General features: G+C 39.7%; 1 protein-coding gene across 7 annotated transcripts in view; it reads right to left on the reverse strand.

Annotated features, from left to right (window-relative positions):
• The window catches only part of ZC3H11A (zinc finger CCCH-type containing 11A), a 754301-nt gene that overhangs the window by 347053 nt on the left and 387259 nt on the right, over positions 1-19989 (reverse strand). For 6 of the 7 annotated variants that reach the window (XM_073615852.1, XM_073615846.1, XM_073615848.1 and 3 more), the window contains 2 exons: positions 18417-18491; positions 4883-4957 (listed from right to left, as the gene is read on the reverse strand). In XM_073615852.1, the coding sequence (XP_073471953.1) occupies positions 4883-4957; positions 18417-18491 (150 nt within the window). The remainder of the gene's footprint in view (positions 1-4882; positions 4958-18416; positions 18492-19989) is intronic. The other variant, XM_073615851.1, reaches the window with a different exon arrangement.

Below are 19989 nucleotides of genomic sequence, written 5' to 3' on the forward strand. Positions count from 1 at the left end.
TTTATTCTAATCTGAAGCAATACAACCTCAATTTTATGAGTTAACATATCTAAACAGTTACATATGAATAAAATATGTAATTGTTTACTCTAAAAGGGTTAAAATCCCAAAATAATTCAAACTATCTTCATCAATACCAAAGTTATTAACAGTACCTTTCTAACTGAATTATTTAGCCTAGGGCAAGACTAACCATATACAACCACCCAGGAATAAATAATTTCAACAAAAACTATATTCTGCACTCCAATTAATGAAACATCATTTTGATGTCTTTTGACATAGCACTTCTCTCCTGTAAGCGGAAGATCCGTGTACCCCCATTAGCCCTCCTCATTCTCCCAACCATATTATGTGGGAGTGTGACGAAGGCACTTATTCCCCTGAGAGAGATATTTATTCTCTTTCACGGGTAAATTGTGATTACTTGCAAAAAATAATTTATACAATGTATCATCTAATCTCATGTTTTTTGTTTACTCTTTACTCCAGAATTCACTGGTTTCTTTTCTATCTATTCATCTCTTCAGTCCACACAGGTTGATCTGCGCAGTCAGCTCTGCATAACAAAAAGTAAGTCAAAACTATTTGATCTATTGCCATGGCACCACTGAATATACTTTCCCTGAATGTTCAGGGAATAAATGTCCCTCAAAAAAGGACCAAAGCCTTCCGTACTTTCCATAACAAGAAGGCTCACATAGTATGCCTCCAAAAAACACACTTCACCAAAGATTCTACTCCAAAATATATTTCTCCTTTTTATCAACAAATTTACACGGCTTCTGCCTGTACCAAGCAAAGGGGAACTCTAATTGCATTTCACCGATCCACACCATTCACCTTATCATCAGAAATTAAAGACCCAGAAGGTAGATACCTGATACTCATGGGTTATATAATGGATACAGCAATCACGGTGATTTCCTACTACGCGCCTAACAAACAACCTACACCATTCCTCTCACATATATTACAAGTGATTAATACACACAAAATAGGAACAGTGATAATGTGTGGGGATTCGAACCAGGTCCTCCTCCCATTTCTAGATAAATCACCTTTTACACCATCCAAAATAACCTCTAGATTACCTTTTTCTCAACTTCTTTCCAAATACAATCTGGTAGATTCATGGAGAGAAAGTAACCCAATGAAAAAGAAATTCACTTATTTCTCGCACCCTCATCAAACCTTCACCAGAATAGATCATATTTTTCTAACAATAGGAATGATACCAGAAATTATTGCATCAGATATAATTCCGATTCCGTGGTCTGACCATAATGCAGTATACACTACTATAGCCTCAGCCATACCAAAAGCGCATGACCCAACGTGGTACTTACCGGACATAATGCTCAAACACCCACTACATCAGATGGCCATTGAACAAGCTTTAAAGGAATACATATCAATTAATAATACAACAGACATCTCCCCAATAACACTGTGGGAAGCTCATAAGCCTGTCTTGCGTGGTACAATACAAAGACAAATGGCACTATTTAAACGGGAACGCAAAAATCTAGCAAAAAAACTAGAGCTCAATTTTAATGCAGCCTACATATCATTTCAAGATAATCCATCTCAGAGTACAAAATCTCATCTGGAAAAATCTAGATTGGAATACGATCTATTTCTCACTGAGTCAGTTGATAAATCCCTCAAACGCTCCAAACACAATTTCTACATGAATACAAACAAACCAGGTACATATTTGGCTCGGGCATTAAATTCAACTAACAAATCTTTCAAACCAATACGTTTGAAATTATCAAAAAATGTTTACACTTGTAATCCAGTTAAAATAGTCCATAAATTTCACTCACATCTCGCAACTTTATACAAGACAAACAATGAATTTAATCCTACAGAAGCTGAATCCTTCTTCTCAAAAATAACCTTACCTGAGTTATCTCAGAATCAAAAAAGCAGTTTGGATGAGCCTATAACTATAGATGAAGTTGCTAACGCCATAAAAGACCTAAAACTTAACAAAAGACCAGGCCCAGACGGCTACTCGGCTTTATACTATAAAACATTCTCAGAAATACTCTCTCCCATTCTCACTGAAACTTTTAACAAACTTCTAGATGGACATTCTTTTCGGCAAGAAACACTAATGGCAATTGTTTGTATGATCCCAAAACCCCTTTCTGATGATACTTCCTGTGTGAATTATCGGCCTATCTCTCTGTTAAACCTCGATATTAAATTATTAGCAAAAATAATAGCAAAACGCCTCAATAGCATTATAGGAAAATTAATACATAGAGATCAAGTAGGCTTCATGCCAAATAGACAGGCAGGCGATAATATACGCAGGGCAGTGTTATTGGCACATATTGCTAAAAAACGGAAAATCCCTTTATGTTTTCTATCTCTCGATATTAAGAGGGCATTTGACACAGTATCCTGGCAATATATGCAATATTCATTACAAAAATGGGGTTTTGGACCCCACTTTTTAACATGGATCAAAGCATTATATAATAAACCCAAAGCCTATATAAAATATGCTGGATACAAATCTGAAGCCTTTAATATCGAAAGAGGTACCCGACAGGGTTGCCCATTATCTCCCTTATTATTTGCCCTTATACTCGAACCCATGGCCCAATACATCAGAACAAACCAAACTATAACTGGCATTGAAGTAGGAGGTATTACACACAAATTATGTATATTTGCAGACGATATATTACTTTTTCTATCATCACCACAGGTCTCTGGTCCTAACTTAATACCAGCTCTTGATGGATTTGCAGCCCTATCCGGCCTTATGATTAATCCTAAGAAATGCCTAGTGCTTAATATTTCACTCACAAACATGGAATTGATCCCGGCTAGGGCTGCACTCCCATTCACATGGGCAGAAAAATCAATCCCATATCTTGGAATTCATTTAACAGCATCTCATTCTGACTTATTCTCAACCAATTATCCTCCTGTATTAAGACAGATCACAAATCTAATAAAACAATGGTCGCAACTTCCTTTATCCTGGATAGGGAAGATTAATGCAATCAAAATGACTATTCTACCCAAATTGCTTTATCTATTCAGAGTCCTCCCTATTCCAATTCCTTCCTATTTTTTGAGAATAGTACAAAAAAGAGCAACTTCGTTTATATGGGGATCTTCTAAACCACGTATACCTATACACACACTACATCTTCCCAAAAATAAAGGAGGCCTGGGATACCCTAATTTTACTAACTACTACAGAGCAGCACATTTGGCCAGTCTGTCCAAATACCATGCAAAACAGGAAATCCCATTATGGGTATTTATAGAGGCTTCAGAAAATGACCCTCTATTAATATCAAATTTATTATGGCTTGATCCTAAAGACCGCTTTAAAATTCATAATCCCATAACTAAACACTTCTTATCTCTCTGGGATAAACTAAAAACCAAATATCAGTTACAATCTCCACACAATCCTCTCCTTTCTTTTATCAGAAATCCGGCCTTTTATCCGGCATGGATCTACCCAAATTCTTTTAAAGCTTGGACAACATCAGGCATTCAGACACTAAATGACTTCATAGCATCTAAATCATTCCTTTCATTCCCATCGCTTAGAGAAAAATATGATCTACCAAATTCTGAGATATTTAGATATCTCCAAATCAAAAATTTCTATACACCATTCCTAAAGGGGGATACACCATTATCCCAATTATCCATTTTTGAATCAATCTGTACAAAAGATCCATTTGCTAAAGGTACAATTTCATCACTTTATAATCAATTATATGGAGTAGCAAATCTTAATAGACCCTCTTACGTTCAGAGGTGGGAGGAGGACCTGGGACGAACTTTAGAAGACACGGACTGGTCTAATATATGGCTCACATCTAAGTCATCTTCACCCAACATCTTGGCACTGGAGACAAATTATAAAGTCCTAACTCGCTGGTACCTTGTACCCGCTAGAGTGGCAAAATATTCACCTAATACCTCAGCTCTTTGTTTTCGAGGATGCCCAGAAATAGGCACATATTTACACATATGGTGGACGTGCCCAGTAATCCAAACCTTCTGGAAGGAAGTCTTCGTGATTGCATCTAAAATATTTAAAAAAATAATACAACCAGATCCATATTTAACTTTACTTAATCTAAAACCGGAATGGTTAACACTCTCTCAATTCAAACTTATGATCCAACTAATAACGGCTGCAAAACAAACAGTGGCCAAGGCATGGAAATCTCCTACATTGGTACTAGCAGAAACAATTCACAGAATGAATAATACAATGTCCCATGCTAAGATGGTAGCCATCGATCAAAATCAAATTCCAAAATTTGAAAAACTTTGGCATCCTTGGATAAAACAACAGTTCCTGTCAAATTTCAATGACTCTGTCCTGTTGCCATGGTAACAGATTAAATGACTTACAGAGACACCCATTCTAAGGCTTCAAAGAGAACTAAAAAGAATAATAAACTGACGAGAGGGACAACCTTGTGGACCATACCTCTACCTTTCAACCCTTTTTCTTCTTTCTCTTTCCTTTTCTCCACCTTACGATTAAAGCTCATTATCAGAATTTATTTGACCTATATACACTCTACTTGTAAACAATATTTATAGTAGGTATAAATCATTTAAATACCTACAAAAGTAACCAAGGAAATGATATATATCTTTAATTTAGGTTTACGTGAACCCAATGTTTAATATTTGAAATTTCATGATATTTACCTATATAAACCCTACTGTAAAACAATGAGCTTACTTTATAGATCCTTGTAAACTTACTTTATGTATCTTTATGTATCTTTATAACATTGTATACTCAATAAACTTCTTTTGACAAGGAAATTGTTTATGTAATGCAGAAGAGCACACAGTTAGAAAACAGTATTACCTGAAGGGCTCTCTTGAGAGAAAACCTTACGCTTCCCAAGTCTTTGAGACAGGTTTCGGTGAACATCTGGAGGATCTGTTCACATTTGAAAAAAAAATAAAAAGGAGAAAGAAGCATTACCGCCAAGTCACAGATCAGTAACAAAATAATTTCCATTGACATACTAGATGATGAAGCTGAATGAAAACCACCACAATCTTCTTCTTGTTCTGGTCAAAAAAAACACATTGCCAGTGCTGCGCTGACAGGATGCCAAAGAGAGTCCTTCAAGCCGCATCTTTGCAGCGCTGTAGGAGCGGTGTATACACCACTCCTAAAGTGCCCCTGCCCACTGAAATCAATGAGCAGCACCATTGAACCGCCCACAAAGCGCCAGTTCAGTGGCGCTGCTCATTGATTTCATTGAAGGATTTAACTCTTTTTGGGCCGCTAGCGGGGGTTAAAAGTGCCCCGCTAGCGGCCAAAAACTGACGGTAAAGCGCCGCTAAAAATTGCGGCGCTTTACCGTCAACGCCCCCAATGCCCCAGTGTGAAAGTAGCCTTAGTTAATGGTACTGCCTGTAGGCTCCCTGCAGGCAAAATACACCTTTGCCTCATGTTAGAGCTGATACACTTACTACTCTCTAGTGGAGCTTTTGGGTAGGATGAGGGGAGAAAGTACCAGATTTTGACAGGTACACGCCTTCCACTTCCGCTGCGATCCTTCCCCTCCCTCCTGCAGTCTTCTGAGACACGTGCCAGGTCCCAGAAGACTGCAAGACCATTCACAGTGTGCAGCGTCGCTCGAGCATGTGCAGTGAGCACCCAGCTGTGAAGCCGCAAACTGTTACACGCAGGTTCCCTTAGTAGATAGAGATGCTGGTGCTGGGGAGAGAGAGGACACAGGGTGAAAACGGCTCGGATGAGCACACTGCTGGATTCTGGGACAGGCAAGTGGAAATTTATTAAAAATCAGCAGCTACAGTCTTTGTAGCTACTGATTTTTAATTTTTACATTCGGAGACTGGAGCTCCTTTTTTAAGCTTTCCATATGTTCGCTTTTTTCATTCAGCCAGCTGTCAGCCAAATTTCAATCCATGTAAGGCCAGCATTAGGATTCAAAACAACCTATCAGTACGTAAAGGACACCAAACTGGAGAAAACACAGGAATCGCCCCACAGAGTAATTCCTGGATTCAAAATCACTTGCCTTGCAACAGGAGAAAACATTTCCAGTTGCAATGATAAACTTTGCAACAAGTTGACTTTCTAGCTTTAAAAAAGCTTAACCACTTCAGCCCCGGAAAGTTTTACCCCCTTCCTGACCAGAGCACTTTTTACAATTTAGCACTGCGCTGCTTTAACTGGTAATTGCGTCATCATGCAATGCTGTACCAAAACTAAATTTGCGTCCTTTTTTTTCCACAAATAGAGATTTCTTTTGGTGGTTTTTGATCACCTCTGCGTTTTTTATTTTTTGCAATATAAAATAAAAAAGAACGAAAATTTTGAAAAGAAAATGATTTTTGTCATACATTTAGGCCAAAATGCATTCAGTCACGTCTCGGGTAAAAAAAAAAATTCAGCGTATATATAGCGTATTTAGCGTATATTTATTGGTTTGCGCAAAAATAATAGGGTCTACAAGCTAGGATATATTTTCTGGAATTTACGCAGCTTTTAGTTAATGACTGTCTATCTCAATTCTTGAGGTGCTATAATGGCAGGGTAGTACAACCCCCCCCAAATGCCCCCATTTTGGAAAGTAGACACCCCAAGGAATTTGCTGAGAGGCATGTTGAGCACATTGAATATTTTATTTTTTTGTCATAAGTGATTGAAAAATGACAACAAAAAAAATTACACAAAGTTGTCACTGAAATGATATATTGCTCACACATGCCATGGGTATATGTGAAATTACACCACAAAATACATTCTGATGCTTCTCCGGAGTACGGAGATACCACATGTGTGAGACTTTTTTTGGAGCCTAGCTGCGTACAGGACCCCAAAAACCAATCACCACAGGTCGTAGCTTCCGGTTTCTTAGGCCATAGAGATGATTGGAGCCGTTCTGGTCTCTGATCAGCTCTATGGTCAGCTGGTGTAACCACCAGCTGCATTCTCAGGTTCCCCGGTGGGACAGGAGAACCAGAGAAAACCATGGAACATGGTGGGGGGGGGCAATTGTTCCCTCCCACTGCTTGTAAAAGCAGTCTAGCGGCTAATAAGCCGCTAGGATTGCTTTTACATGAAAGCCGACCGCTGGCTGAGAAGAACGATAGCAAGATGGTACCTAAACCTGCAGGCATCATTCTGGTATAACCACTCAAAGTCCAGCAACATACCAGTACATTGCTGGTCCTTGTTGGGCATATATTGTAATATTTTATTTCATGCAGCCTGTGGGCTGAACGAAAAAGAGAGACTGATGGGTGAGTATGCCCACCATTACAATACCACCCTGCTTCCACGCACCATTTTTTTAAATATTTTTTTTTTTTTTTTAACTGTGCTAGTAAAATCACCTCCTTCAGCGCTGGAGTCTGGTTCAGCCGTTCTGATCTCCGATCAGCTCTATGGTCAGCTGGTGTAACCATCGGCTGCATTCTCAGGTTCCCCCGGTGGGACAGGAGAGCCAGAGAAAACCATACCATGGAAGATGGCGGGGGGGGGGGGGCAATTGTTTCTTCCCACTGCTTGTATAACCACTTAAAGTCCAGCAACATACCAGTACCTTGCTGGTCCTTGTTGGGCATATATTGTAATGTGTTTTTTTCATGCAGCCTGTGGGCTGAACCAAAAAAAAGATTAATGGGTGTGTCTGCCCACCATTACAATACCGCCCTGCATCCACGCACCATTTTTTTTTGTAACTGTGGTGGTAAATTCACCTCCTTCAGCGCTGGAGTCGCTGATTTACGTATCGTGAGAGAAAACCCTGTTGCTGTCAAATAAATAAATCCCTGCTGCAGCTGAATGGCGTACCTGAAAAGCAAACAATGTTAACAATAAAACATTAACTCAATAAAACAACTTTTTTTAATTGCAATCTGTGCCTAAAAAATATATGCCCAAGCATGGTGGCAATTCGCCCCTAATGTTAGGGGCAAATCGGCCCTCCACCCCTGCCCCCAATGATTTGGCATATATGCTCTTTTTAACTGTGGTGGTGAAATCACCTCCTACAGCGCTGGAGTCGCTGATTTACGTATCGTGAGAGCAAACGCTGTTGCTGTCAAGATATATAAATCAGTGCTGCAGATGAATGGCAAATAAAATAAATCACAGTACACAGTAAAGTATAAAATAATTACATACCTGCAAAGTTAACATGATAAAACATAGTAACAATAAAACATTGCATTTATAAAATACAGTAAAACAGAGAAGAACGATAACTATTTTGGTTATATATATATATATATATATATATATATATATATATATATATATATATATAGAAAGGTTTATTATACGAAATTAAATATCATTAAAAACATGTATAGCATTGAGTACATCGATGAGCTTGTGTAATACAGACAAGATGCTGTCAAGTGTGTGGCTATGATTACGCGTTTCGCAGTTACATTCATCTTCAGTTTATCGTATTCACTTATGACCGTTATCCATAATACTCTCTTAATTAACAATGGAGGGGTAACTTGAAGGACCAATCGGATTATCCTGGGCTGTGGTGGTGTGGGGGGTCTAGATAGTTGGATGTTGAAAATAACCACGGACAAGGGAGTTTTTTTTTGTTCTATAAAATTTTTCATACTATATATACACAGGAGCTAGAGGCTAAAATACTGCCAACCAAACAAAGCCAGGAGATGCCCATAAATGCAGATCCTGTAATGATAATGCCCACACCAATGCCCTCTTATGGTATAAGATCCAAAACAAGGAGGGTTGAGACTAGTGAAAATTAAGACAAAGCTATAACAGCCAACATATGTCCTTTGTCACATAGGTCACCCATATTGCAGCCTCATCAGAGCCATCACAAGTGACACACATTGCAGGGCTTTAGCATGGGCCCCAGAGTGTAATTGGCAGCAGCTGCTACAGGATGCTCTGCTCTATTTTCAGGTATCTGTATTTGTGGAGTGAAATCAGCAGTTAGGTCTGCAGCTTTTAATGAGCTTTCCTGCTTGCCCTGCCCCCTATCGCTCAGTGCTGTGGGGAGCAACCTCTAGATGTCATGTAAATGAGGTGCATAATGCTGAGAAAAAGGAATTTGGGAAAGTTACATTGATCTGTGATTATATATAAATATATTTTATCTATACACACACACACACACACATATATACATACACATACATATACAGTATCTCACAAAAGTGAGTACACCCCTCACATTTTTGTAAATATTTTATTATATCTTTTCATGTGACAACACTGAGGAAATGACACTTTGCTACAATGTAAAGTAGTGAGTATACAGCTTGTATAAGTGTAAATTTGCTGTCCCCTCAAAATACCTCAACACACAGCCATTAATGTCTAAACCGCTGGCTACAAAATTGAGTACACTCCTAAATGAAAATGTCCAAATTGGGCCCAATTAGCCATTTTCCCTCCCCGGTGTCATATGACTCGTTAGTGTTACAAGGTCTCAGGTGTGAATGGGGAGCAGGTGTGTTAATTTGGTGTTATCGCTCTCACTCTCTCATACTGGTCACTGGAAGTTCAACATGGCACCTCATGGCAAGGAACTCTCTGAGGATCTGAAAAAGAGAATTGTGGCTCTACATAAAGATGGTCTAGGCTATAAGAAGATTGCCAAGACCCTGAAACTCAGCTGCAGCATGGTGGCCAAGACCATACAGTGGTTTAACAGGACAGCTTCCACTCAGAACAGGCCTCGCTATGGTGGACCAAAGAATTTGAGTGCACATGCTCAGTGTCATATCCAGAGGTTGTCTTTGGGAAAAAGACTTATGAGTGTGAGTGCTGCCAGCATTGCTGCAGAGGTTGAAGGGGTGGGGGGTCAGCCTGTCAGTGCTCAGACAATACACCGTATCAAATCGGACTGCATGGCTGTCGTACCAGAAGGAAGCCACTTCTAAAGATGATGCACAAGAAACAGTTTTGCTGAAGACAAGCAGACTAAGGACATTGATTACTGGAACCATGTCCTGTGGCCTGATGACATTAAGATAAACTTATTTGGTTCAGATGGTGTCAAGCTTGTGTGGCGGCAGATTATTTTACATATATTTGTATGTCATTTTATACCTTTAGGTCCATTATTCTCTCAGCACTTTCATTTTAACTTTTGTAAAAAAAAACTATTGAGTATAGGTTTAGTTCCTATAATGTGTACATGCTATGCTGCTATGCCCCTGTTAGAAGTTACCTCTAAAAAAAGTAGTGCTAGAAATGGAAAGATTTTCCCAAAATGTGTTGCCTGAGTAATCTCACAACCCAAAAGTGTTACCAGGAGTTGCTATGGCACTGCTGCCTTTTTCTATTGCTTGGCTAGTCCGCCTCTATTCTGCTAGCATTGATCCGGGACACAGTCTCTAGCTTACATGTCAGCACTACCGCTGGCCATGAGGTCATTCCTTTGCTGCAGATTCTGATTTTCTTCCAAAGTGTCCGTGAATGCATTTTATCCTTCTTTTAATACGTGTTTTGCTTTGCTTACAATAGATGGTTGCCGCTTTTTGGTAATACAGCCACATCATCTAAGGACTGGTAAACTACAAGACCTGACTGAGAATGCCTGATTTCTTCAAGAACATTACAGCTCAAGTGTTATTTGATAAACTTTTTGCCTGTTATCAACCCTTTGTCAGCTATTGTAGAACTTGATTGGTTTAAAGGGTCATTAAAACCATTAAGACTACTTTATATGGGCAATTAGCCACAACAATATTTAAAAAAAATAGCACAGATTAATGTAACTTTCCCAAATTCCTTTTTCTCAGCATTATGTGTCGCATTTACATGACCTCTAGAGGTTGCTCCCCACAGCACTGAGAGATAGGGGCCAGGGCAAGCAGGAAAGCTCTTTAAAAGCTGCAGACCTAACTGCTGATTTCACTCCACAAATACAGATACCTAAAAATAGAGCAGAGCATCCTGTAATAGTTGCTGCCAATTACACTCTAGGGCCCATGCTAAAGCCCTGTAATGTGTGTCACTCGTGGTGGCTCTGATGAGGCTGCAATATGGGTGACCTATGTGACAAAAGCATATGTTGGCTGTTATAGTTTGTCTTAATTTTCACTAGTCTCAACCCTCCTTGTTTTGGATCTTATACCATAAGAGGGCATTGGTGTGGCCATTATCATTATAGGATCTGCATTTATAGGCATCTCCTGGCTTTGGTTGGCAGTGTTTTAGCCTCTAGCCCCTGTATATGTAGTATGGAAATTTTATAGAAAAAAAAAAACCCTTGTCTGTGGTTATTTTCAACATTCATCTATCTAGATCCCCCACAGCCCGGGATAATCTGATTGGTCTTTCAAGTTACCCCTTCATTGTTGTTGTTAATTAAGAGAGTATTATGGATAATGGTCATAAGTGAATACGATAATCTGAAGAAGCTGAATGTAACTGCGAAACGCGTAATCATAGTCACACACTTGACAGTATCTTGTTTGTATTACACAAGCTCATCGACGTACTCAATGCTATATATGTTTTTAATAATATTTTGTATAATAAAGTGTAGTGATCGGGTATATTAATATATATTGGGTGATATGATGTAGAGTGGGTATGATAATTAATTAGTAAGTATTATAATGATGATGATGTAAGTACTCTTCCGCAGCAACCCAATTCTTCCAGAGAGATGCACTTTATTGACTTCCAACACAGAACAAAGTCCAAAGTCCACAGATGACAAAAAATCCGACAGAGTAGATTTAATTCAGAACCCCGTGTTCATAGGCCTGTGTGTTCCCAGCCATACACAGGCAAGCTTCACCTAAAACCTATAGACTGAATGCCGTGTTATATTCACTAAATATTGAATGGCTGAGCAATTTGATTGGCCGTTTCAATTTAGGACTTTGATTAGCTTTAGTCTTTCAAACAGACAACTCCCAGCTGTGAACAGCTGTAGTCATAAACCACCCCAATTTGCACTCCCGCATATCAACATCAACAAGTCCCCTTAGATATGTATAATTAGATTAGATTAACAGATACCAGCTGAATACCCTTTTGAGCCCTTGGAATACCTACATTATTCTTGCATATTAATATCAACAAGTCCCCTTAGATATATTAGCCCCACAGGAGGGAGCCTCCGCTAGGCCAACCCAAAACACTCCTTGATCCCATTGTTACCCCCTCAAGTCTAATTACCATCAATAAATACTTCTTCTATGGTCCTTTAAACAATGTACCCTTTGAAATGTTCAATTAGGTTAACAGCCCATACCTTACACCCCTAGGTAGACTTGCATAAGACCAACACATCAAAGGGTCTTCAGCTGTTATATTAAAATTGAGTTGGCTTGGACAATTTCTGCTCAACCCATACTCCAATACAATATTATACATAAATTGGCCAACATATTACAACATAAAGCTTTCAATGTTTTATACAAATATATAGTGTACTTGTTTGAGATTAGGTAAATACCAGCAGGTCACTCTTGAAAGCCCCCATTACTGTTTCTGCTTTAATTTTTTGCTAGCAGGGAAGAGGCCTCTAAAGAAATTAAACCTGCTGGAGCCTTCCCGCAAGCTGACACAGTAAAATCATGTGGGGAGAGGGAGAAGCTGTAATTTGTTATGCTAAAACCATCCCTCAGGCTGAAAATAGTCACTTCTAGAGGGGAAAGGAGTAAATTAACAGTTTCCTTTCAGGGCCCATTCACATCTTGTCTATATGGAAAAACGTAGCGAACTGCAATGACACACAGAAAACAATTCTCTGTGCATCATATTCAGACCAGAACAGCATTACCCTGCATTCCAGAGCAGTATAACATTATGCAACATACAGTGCCTTGAAAAAGTAGTCATACCTATTAAAATGTTCCACATTTTGTCATGTTACAACCAAAAAACGTAAATGTATTTTAATGGGATTTTATATAATAGACCAACACAAAGTGGTACAAAATTGTGAAGTGGAAGGAAAATATGTAGTTTTACATTTTTTTTACAAATAAATATCTGAAAAGTGTGGCGTGCATTTGTATTCAGCCCCCCTAAATCAATACTTTGTAGAACCACCTTTCGCTGCAATTACAGTTGCAAGTCTTTTTGGGTATGTCTCTACCAGATTTGCACACCTAGAGTGAAATTTTTGCCCAGTCTTCTTTGCAAAATAGCTCAAGCTCTGTCAGATTGGATGGAGGGCATCTGTCAACTGCAATTTTCCAGTCTTGCTGCAGATTCTCAATTGGATTTAGGTCTGGACTTTGACTGGGCCATTTTAACACAAGAATATGCTTTAATCCAAACCATTTCATTGTAGCTCTGGCTGTACAGTATGTTTAAGGTCGTTGTCCTGCTGGAAGGTAAACCTCTGCCCCAGTCTCAAATCTTTTACAGATTAACAGGTATTCTTCTAAGAATGCCCTTGTATTTGGCTCCATCCGTCTTCCCATCAACTTTGATTTGCTTCCCTGTCCCTGCTGAAGAAAAGCATCCCCACAACATGATGCTGCCACCAGCATGTTTCACAGTGGGGATGGTGTGTTCAGGGTAATGTGCAGTGTTAGTTTTCCGGCACACATAGAATTTTGCTTTTAGGTCAAAAAGGAAAGTCTCATCTGACCACACTACTTTCAACATGTTTGCTGTGTCCCCCACATAGCTTCTCGCAAACTGCAAACAGACTTATGGCTTTCTTTCAATAAGAACTTTATTCTTGCCACTCTTCCATAAAGGCTAGATTTGTGGAGTGCATGACTAATAGTTGTCCTTTGGACAGCTTCTCCCACCTTAATTGTGGATCTCTGCAGCTCCTCCAGACATATCATGGGGCTCTTGGCTGCTTCTCTGATTAATGGTCTCCTGTCAGTTTAGGTGGACGACCATATCTTCATAGGTTTGCAGTTGTGCCATACTCTTTCCATTTTCAGATTTTGGATTGAACAGTGCTCTGTGGGATGTTCAAAGTTTAGGATATTTTTTTATACCCTAACCCTGCTTTAAACTTCTCCACAACTTTATCCCTGACCTGTCTGGTGTGTTCCTTGGCGTTCATGATGCTGTTGGTTCATTAAGGTTCTTTAACACACCCTAAAGGTTACACAGAACAGTTGTCTTTATACAGGTGGACTCTATTTATAATTAGGTGACTTCTGAAAGCAATTGGTTCCACTAGATTTTAGTAAGGGGTATCAGAGTAAAGGGGGGCTGAATACAAATGCACGCCACACTTTTCAGGTATTTATTCGTAAAAAATATTGAAAACCATTTATCATTTTTCTTCCACTTCACAATTATGTGCCACTTTGTGTTGGTCTATCACATCAATTCCCAATAAAATACATGTTTTTGGTTGTAATATTACAAAATGTGGAAAATTTCAAGGGGTATGAATACGTTTTCAAGGCACAGTGTTTGCATAATATTGAACAGCTCTGCTCAGTCCCGCATGTCACTGCACAGAAGCACAGCGCACCATGCTTCTGTGCAGTGATATGAATAAAGTGTCACATTGTACACATCAAAGTTTGTTTAAAAAATATATATATATTATATATTTTATGTATGAACAAACAGCCAAACACTTCCAGCGCTCAGTGGTCCTCAACAGAGGGAAGGCCAAACCAGTGACACGTGTATACTCGGTCCTATGCTCGCTGGTTGCAGCCCTTCTCGGATGGGGTATCCAGTGTGCAACTACAAAACCAAAGAAGGGAAGGCACAAACCCCTGGTGCATTACCGGCATGAAAAGATATTTATTACACTACACATTGTACTTTTTTCCCTTCTTTGTTTTTGTAGATATATATATATATATATATATATATATATATATATATATATATATATATATATGAGAGACAAAATGTGGAAACAAATCCAATCACATTGTCTGAGTTTGAAATAATTTATTTGCAAATTATGGTGGAAAATAAGTATTTGGTCACCTACAAACAAGAAAGATTTCTGGCTCTCATAGACCTGTATCTTCTTCTTTAAGAGGCTCCTCTGTGCTCCACTCATTACCTGTATAAATGGCACCTGTTTAAACTTGTTATCAGTATAAAAAGACACCTGTCCACAACCTCAAAACAGTCACACTCCAAACTCCACTATGGTGAAGACCAAAGAGCTGTTGAAGGATACCAGAAACAAAAATGTAGACCTGCACCAGGCTGGGAAGACTGAATCTGCAATAGGCAAGCAGGTTGGTTTGAAGAAATCAACTGTGGGAGCAATAATTAGAAAATGGAAGACATACAAGACCACTGATAATCTCCCTCAATCTGGGGCTCCACGCAAGATCTCACCCCATGGGGTTAAAACGATCACAAGAACGGTGAACAAAAATCCCAGAACCACACAGGGGGACCTAGTGAATGACCTGCAGAGAGCTCAGACCAACGTAACAAAGGCTACCATGAGCAACACACTACTCAGCCAGGGACTCAGATCCTGCAGTGCCAGATATGTCCCCCTGCTTAAGCCAGTACATGTCCGGGCCCGTCTGAGTTTGCTAGAGAGGATTTGGATGATCCAGAAGAGGATTGGGAGAATGTCTTATGGTCAGATGAAACCAAAGTAGAACTGTTTGGTAGAAACGCAACTCGTCGTGTTTGGAGGAGAGAGAATGCTGAGTTGCAACCAAAGAACACCATACCTACTGTGAAGCATGAGGGTGGCAACATCATGCTTTGGGGCTGTTTCTCTGCAAAGGGAACAGGACGACTGATCCGTGTACATGAAAGAATGAATGGGGCCATGTATCGTGAGATTTTGAGTGCAAACCTCTTCCCATCAGCAAGGGCATTGAAGATGAAACGTGGCTGGGTCTTTCAGCATGACAATGATCCCAAACACACCGCCTGGGCAACGAGGGAGTGGCTTCGTAAGAAGCCTTTCAAGGTCCTAGAGTGGCCTAGCCAGTCTCCAGATCTCAACCCCATAGAAAACCTTTGGAGGCAGTTGAAAGTCCGTGTTGCCCAGCGACAGCCCCAAAACATCACTGCTCTAGAGGAGATCTTCATGGAGGAATGGGCCAACATACCAGCAACAGTGTGTGACAACCTTGTGAAGACTTACAGAAAACGTTTGACCTCTGTCATTGCCAACAAAATATATATAACAAAGTATTGAGATAAACTTTTGATATTGACCAAATACTTATTTTCCACCATAATTTGCAAATAAATTATTTTAAAAAAAATCAGACAATGTGATTGTCTGGATTTGTTTCCACATTTTGTCTCTCATAGAGGTATACCTGTGATGACAATTACAGGCCTCTCTCATCTTTTTAAGTGGGAGAACTGGCACGATTGGTGGCTGACTAAATACTTTTTTGCCCCACTGTGTGTATATATGTATTATATATATATCTCTATATATAGATATATATATCCCAAAGCGCTGTGTGGGAAGCAGCAGTTTAGGTTGCAAATCAGTGTGAATGGGCCCTCAGGGTACTAGGGAGGATTAAATGTTATAACACTGCCACAGACAACAGAAAAGCCCATGGAAATTGCAGGATCAACCAAGTATTTACTAACTATAACAAGCTGAATGATAAAAATCTTCTGCTACAAAAGGTACAGATAATACTTTTAAAAACACACACAAAAAAAAAAAAAAGATGGTTTAACCTCTTGCTGATCACCGCACGTACATTTACTACAGGGCAGCGGCTCATGAGCATAGTACAGATACGTGCCTCTACACTTCCGGGTCTGTGGCATGATGCCTAAAGGACGCTCTGTCTATGTAAACAAGGCAGATCGCCGTTCTGTGATAAGGGAAGCCAGTTATCTTGCGTTTCTGCTAAGCAGAATCACGGATCCCTGTCTTCCCACAGTACAAGCACCCCCACACAGTAAGAAAGCACTTCCTAGTAACACTCGATGTTAAACCCTTCCCAGCCAGTGTACAGTGACAGTGCAATTTTTTATTAACACTGATCATTGTCACTGGTCCCCAAAAAAGTGTCAAAAGTGTCAGTTGGTGTCCGATTTATCCGCCACAATATCTCAGTCCCGCTATAAGTCACTGATCGCCAGCATTACGAGTAAAAATATAAAAAAATTTCCATAAATATATCCCATAGTTTGTAGATGCTATAACTTAAACCAATCCATATATGCTTATTTGGATTTTTTTACCAAAAATATGTAGCAGAATATATATTGGCCTAGATTGATGAAGAAATTAGATTTTTTACATTTTTCATTGGATATGTTTTATAGCGCAAAAAATAAAAACTGCAGAGGTGATCAAATATCATCAAAAGAAAGCTCCATTTATAGGAAAAAAGGACATAAATGTCATTTGGGTACAGTGTCGCATGGCTGCGCAATTGTCAGTTAAAAGGAATGCAGTGTTGTATCGCAAAAAATTGCCTGGTATTGAATAGTGGTAAACTTTCCGGAGCTGAAGCCGTTAATGACACTTAAAGGGCTCAATTACACTTGATTCGGCTTCAACACACATTAACAGCTAGTTTACACTTGCTTCAAAACAAGGCTTTGGACAGGCTTTGTTAAAGCTCTCTGAATGCTAGTCAAAGCTCCTGTCATTAAATAAAATGGTTAGCTTGCTTGAAGCACCACCAAAGCTTCACCAAAGCCTCAAAGCTCCACCAAAGCCTCACCAAAAGCTCCACCAAAGCCTCACCAAAAGCTCCACCAAAGCTCCACCAAAGCCTTGTCAAAGCACAAAGCAACAGCAAGGTGTAAACAGGACCGTAAGGGAACCATTTTATTTAGTGACGGGGGCTTTGACTGGTGTTCAGAGAGCTTTACCAAAGCCATGTTTTGACACAAGTGTAAACTAGCGCTAAGACCCCTTTCACACTGGGGCAGTGCAGGCGTTAGCAGTAAAGCGCTGCAAGTTTTAGCGGCGCTTTACGGCTGTTATAGCGGGGCTATTCGGCCACTAGGGGGGCACTTTTAACCCCCGCTAGTGGTCAAAGGGTTAATAGCGCCTGTGTTGCGGTGCTTCGGCAGTGCTGCCCATTCATTTCAATGGGCTGGGCGTTTTGGGAGCGATGTATACACCGCTCCCGCACCACCCCAAAGATGCTGAACTACTTCCCAACCTGCAGGTAAAGGTGAGTCACAGACAGAGCACTGAATATTTATCACTTGCAGTCTTAACACATACACTTCAAGAAAAATAGGTATTGCCACCCTAAAGATGGATTACATTTTTATTAACCACAACAATTTAATATGCAAATAACCCGGTTTAATTTACTGTTACAGGCTGTCAAATTTATTATACATTTGTTGGCAAAGCTTGAGGAAATTTCCAAAATCTTACTGTGCATAGGCAACCCATGTTTCAATAACAAAAATGAAATAGAAATATTTTGATACAATTGAAATTGTTTATGTAATGCACACAGTTAGAAAACAGTATTACCTAAAGGGCTCTCTTGAGAGAAAACCTTGCGCTTCCCAAGTCTTTGAGACAGGTTTCGATGAATACCCGGAGGATCTGTTCACATGTGAAAAAAAAAAAAGGGAGAAAGAAGCATTAGTACTTACTATTAAATCAGTAACAAAATAATTTCCATTGACATACTGGATGATGAAGCTGAATGAAAACCACCACAAACTTCTTTTTGTTATGGTCAGTAAAATAGGATTTTTATAACCGCTTACCTGTAAAATCCTTTTCTTGGAGTACATCATGGGACACAGAGCCTTAAGTAATTACTTAATGGGTTATAGGCCACCTTCAGGTGATGGACACTGGTATACCCAATCCAGGAAGTTCACTCCCTATATAACCCCCTCCTCCTTCCTGGAGCACATCAATTTTTGTAGCAAAGCAATCTACTTAAACCCCAAAAAGAGGGGAGGGACCTCTGTGTCCCATGATGTACGCCAAGAAAAGGATTTTACAGGTAAGCTGTTATAAAAATCTTATTTTCTTTATCATACATCATGGGACACAGAGCCTTAAGTAATAACTAAATGGGACGTCCCATAGCAATGCTACTTGAGGGGAGGGAGACACAACCTGTAGAGTACTCCCAGACTTGAGGACCTATACTACACACTGCGCCCAAAGGCGATATCCTCATACCTCCTTACATCCACTTGATAAAACTTGGTGAATGTATGCACTGAAGACCAAGTTGCGGCCTTACAGATGTGAGCCATAGAGGCCTGGTGACGCACTGCCCAAGAAGCACTAACCGCCCTGGTACAGTGCGCCTTAACGTGAAAGGGGGGAATCTTACCCCTTAAATTATAAGTTTGAATTATAACTTGCCGAATCCACTTAGCGACAGTGGATTTAGAGGCTGCCTGTCCTTTCTTAGGACCCTCAGGCAGAATAAATCAGACATCAGTCTTACAAATCTGAGCAGTTGTCTAAATAGATTTTCACTGCTCTCACCACAACAAGGCAATGTAGTGACTTTTCTTCCCTGGAACATGGTTTTGGAAAAAACGATGGCAGGATAATATCTTGGTTCAGGTGAAAACCTGAAACCACTTTTGGCAAAAAATCTGGACGAGGGCATAACACCACCCTGTCCTCATGAATAATCAAATATGGCTCTTTACAAGAAAGAGCAGCCAATTCCGAAACCCTCCTTGCTGAGGATATAGCAACCAAAAATACCAACTTCCTTGTCAGAAGGACTAAAGGAAATATGTTGTATTGGTTAAAATGGCTGTTTTTGTAACACAGACAAAACTAAGTTCAAGTCCCAAGGGTTCAAGGGAGGTTTGACTTGCGGATTAAGCCGCATCACCCCTTGCATAAAACCCCAGACTAAAGAATGTGTAGCAAGCGGTCTTTGAAATAAGACCGATAAAGCTGAGACTTGGCCTTTAATAGTACTCAAGGCCAATTTAATTTCTACCACTAATTGTAGAAAGGCAAGAATTCTGCCTATGAAATATCTCAGAGGGTGCCAACCCTTGGATTCACACCAGAAAACAAAAGTCCTCCAGACCCTTTAATATATAGTTTTGGAAGC

This window comes from Aquarana catesbeiana, linkage group LG02 (assembly GCF_042186555.1).
Source record: "Aquarana catesbeiana isolate 2022-GZ linkage group LG02, ASM4218655v1, whole genome shotgun sequence".
Taxonomy (NCBI): domain Eukaryota; kingdom Metazoa; phylum Chordata; class Amphibia; order Anura; family Ranidae; genus Aquarana; species Aquarana catesbeiana.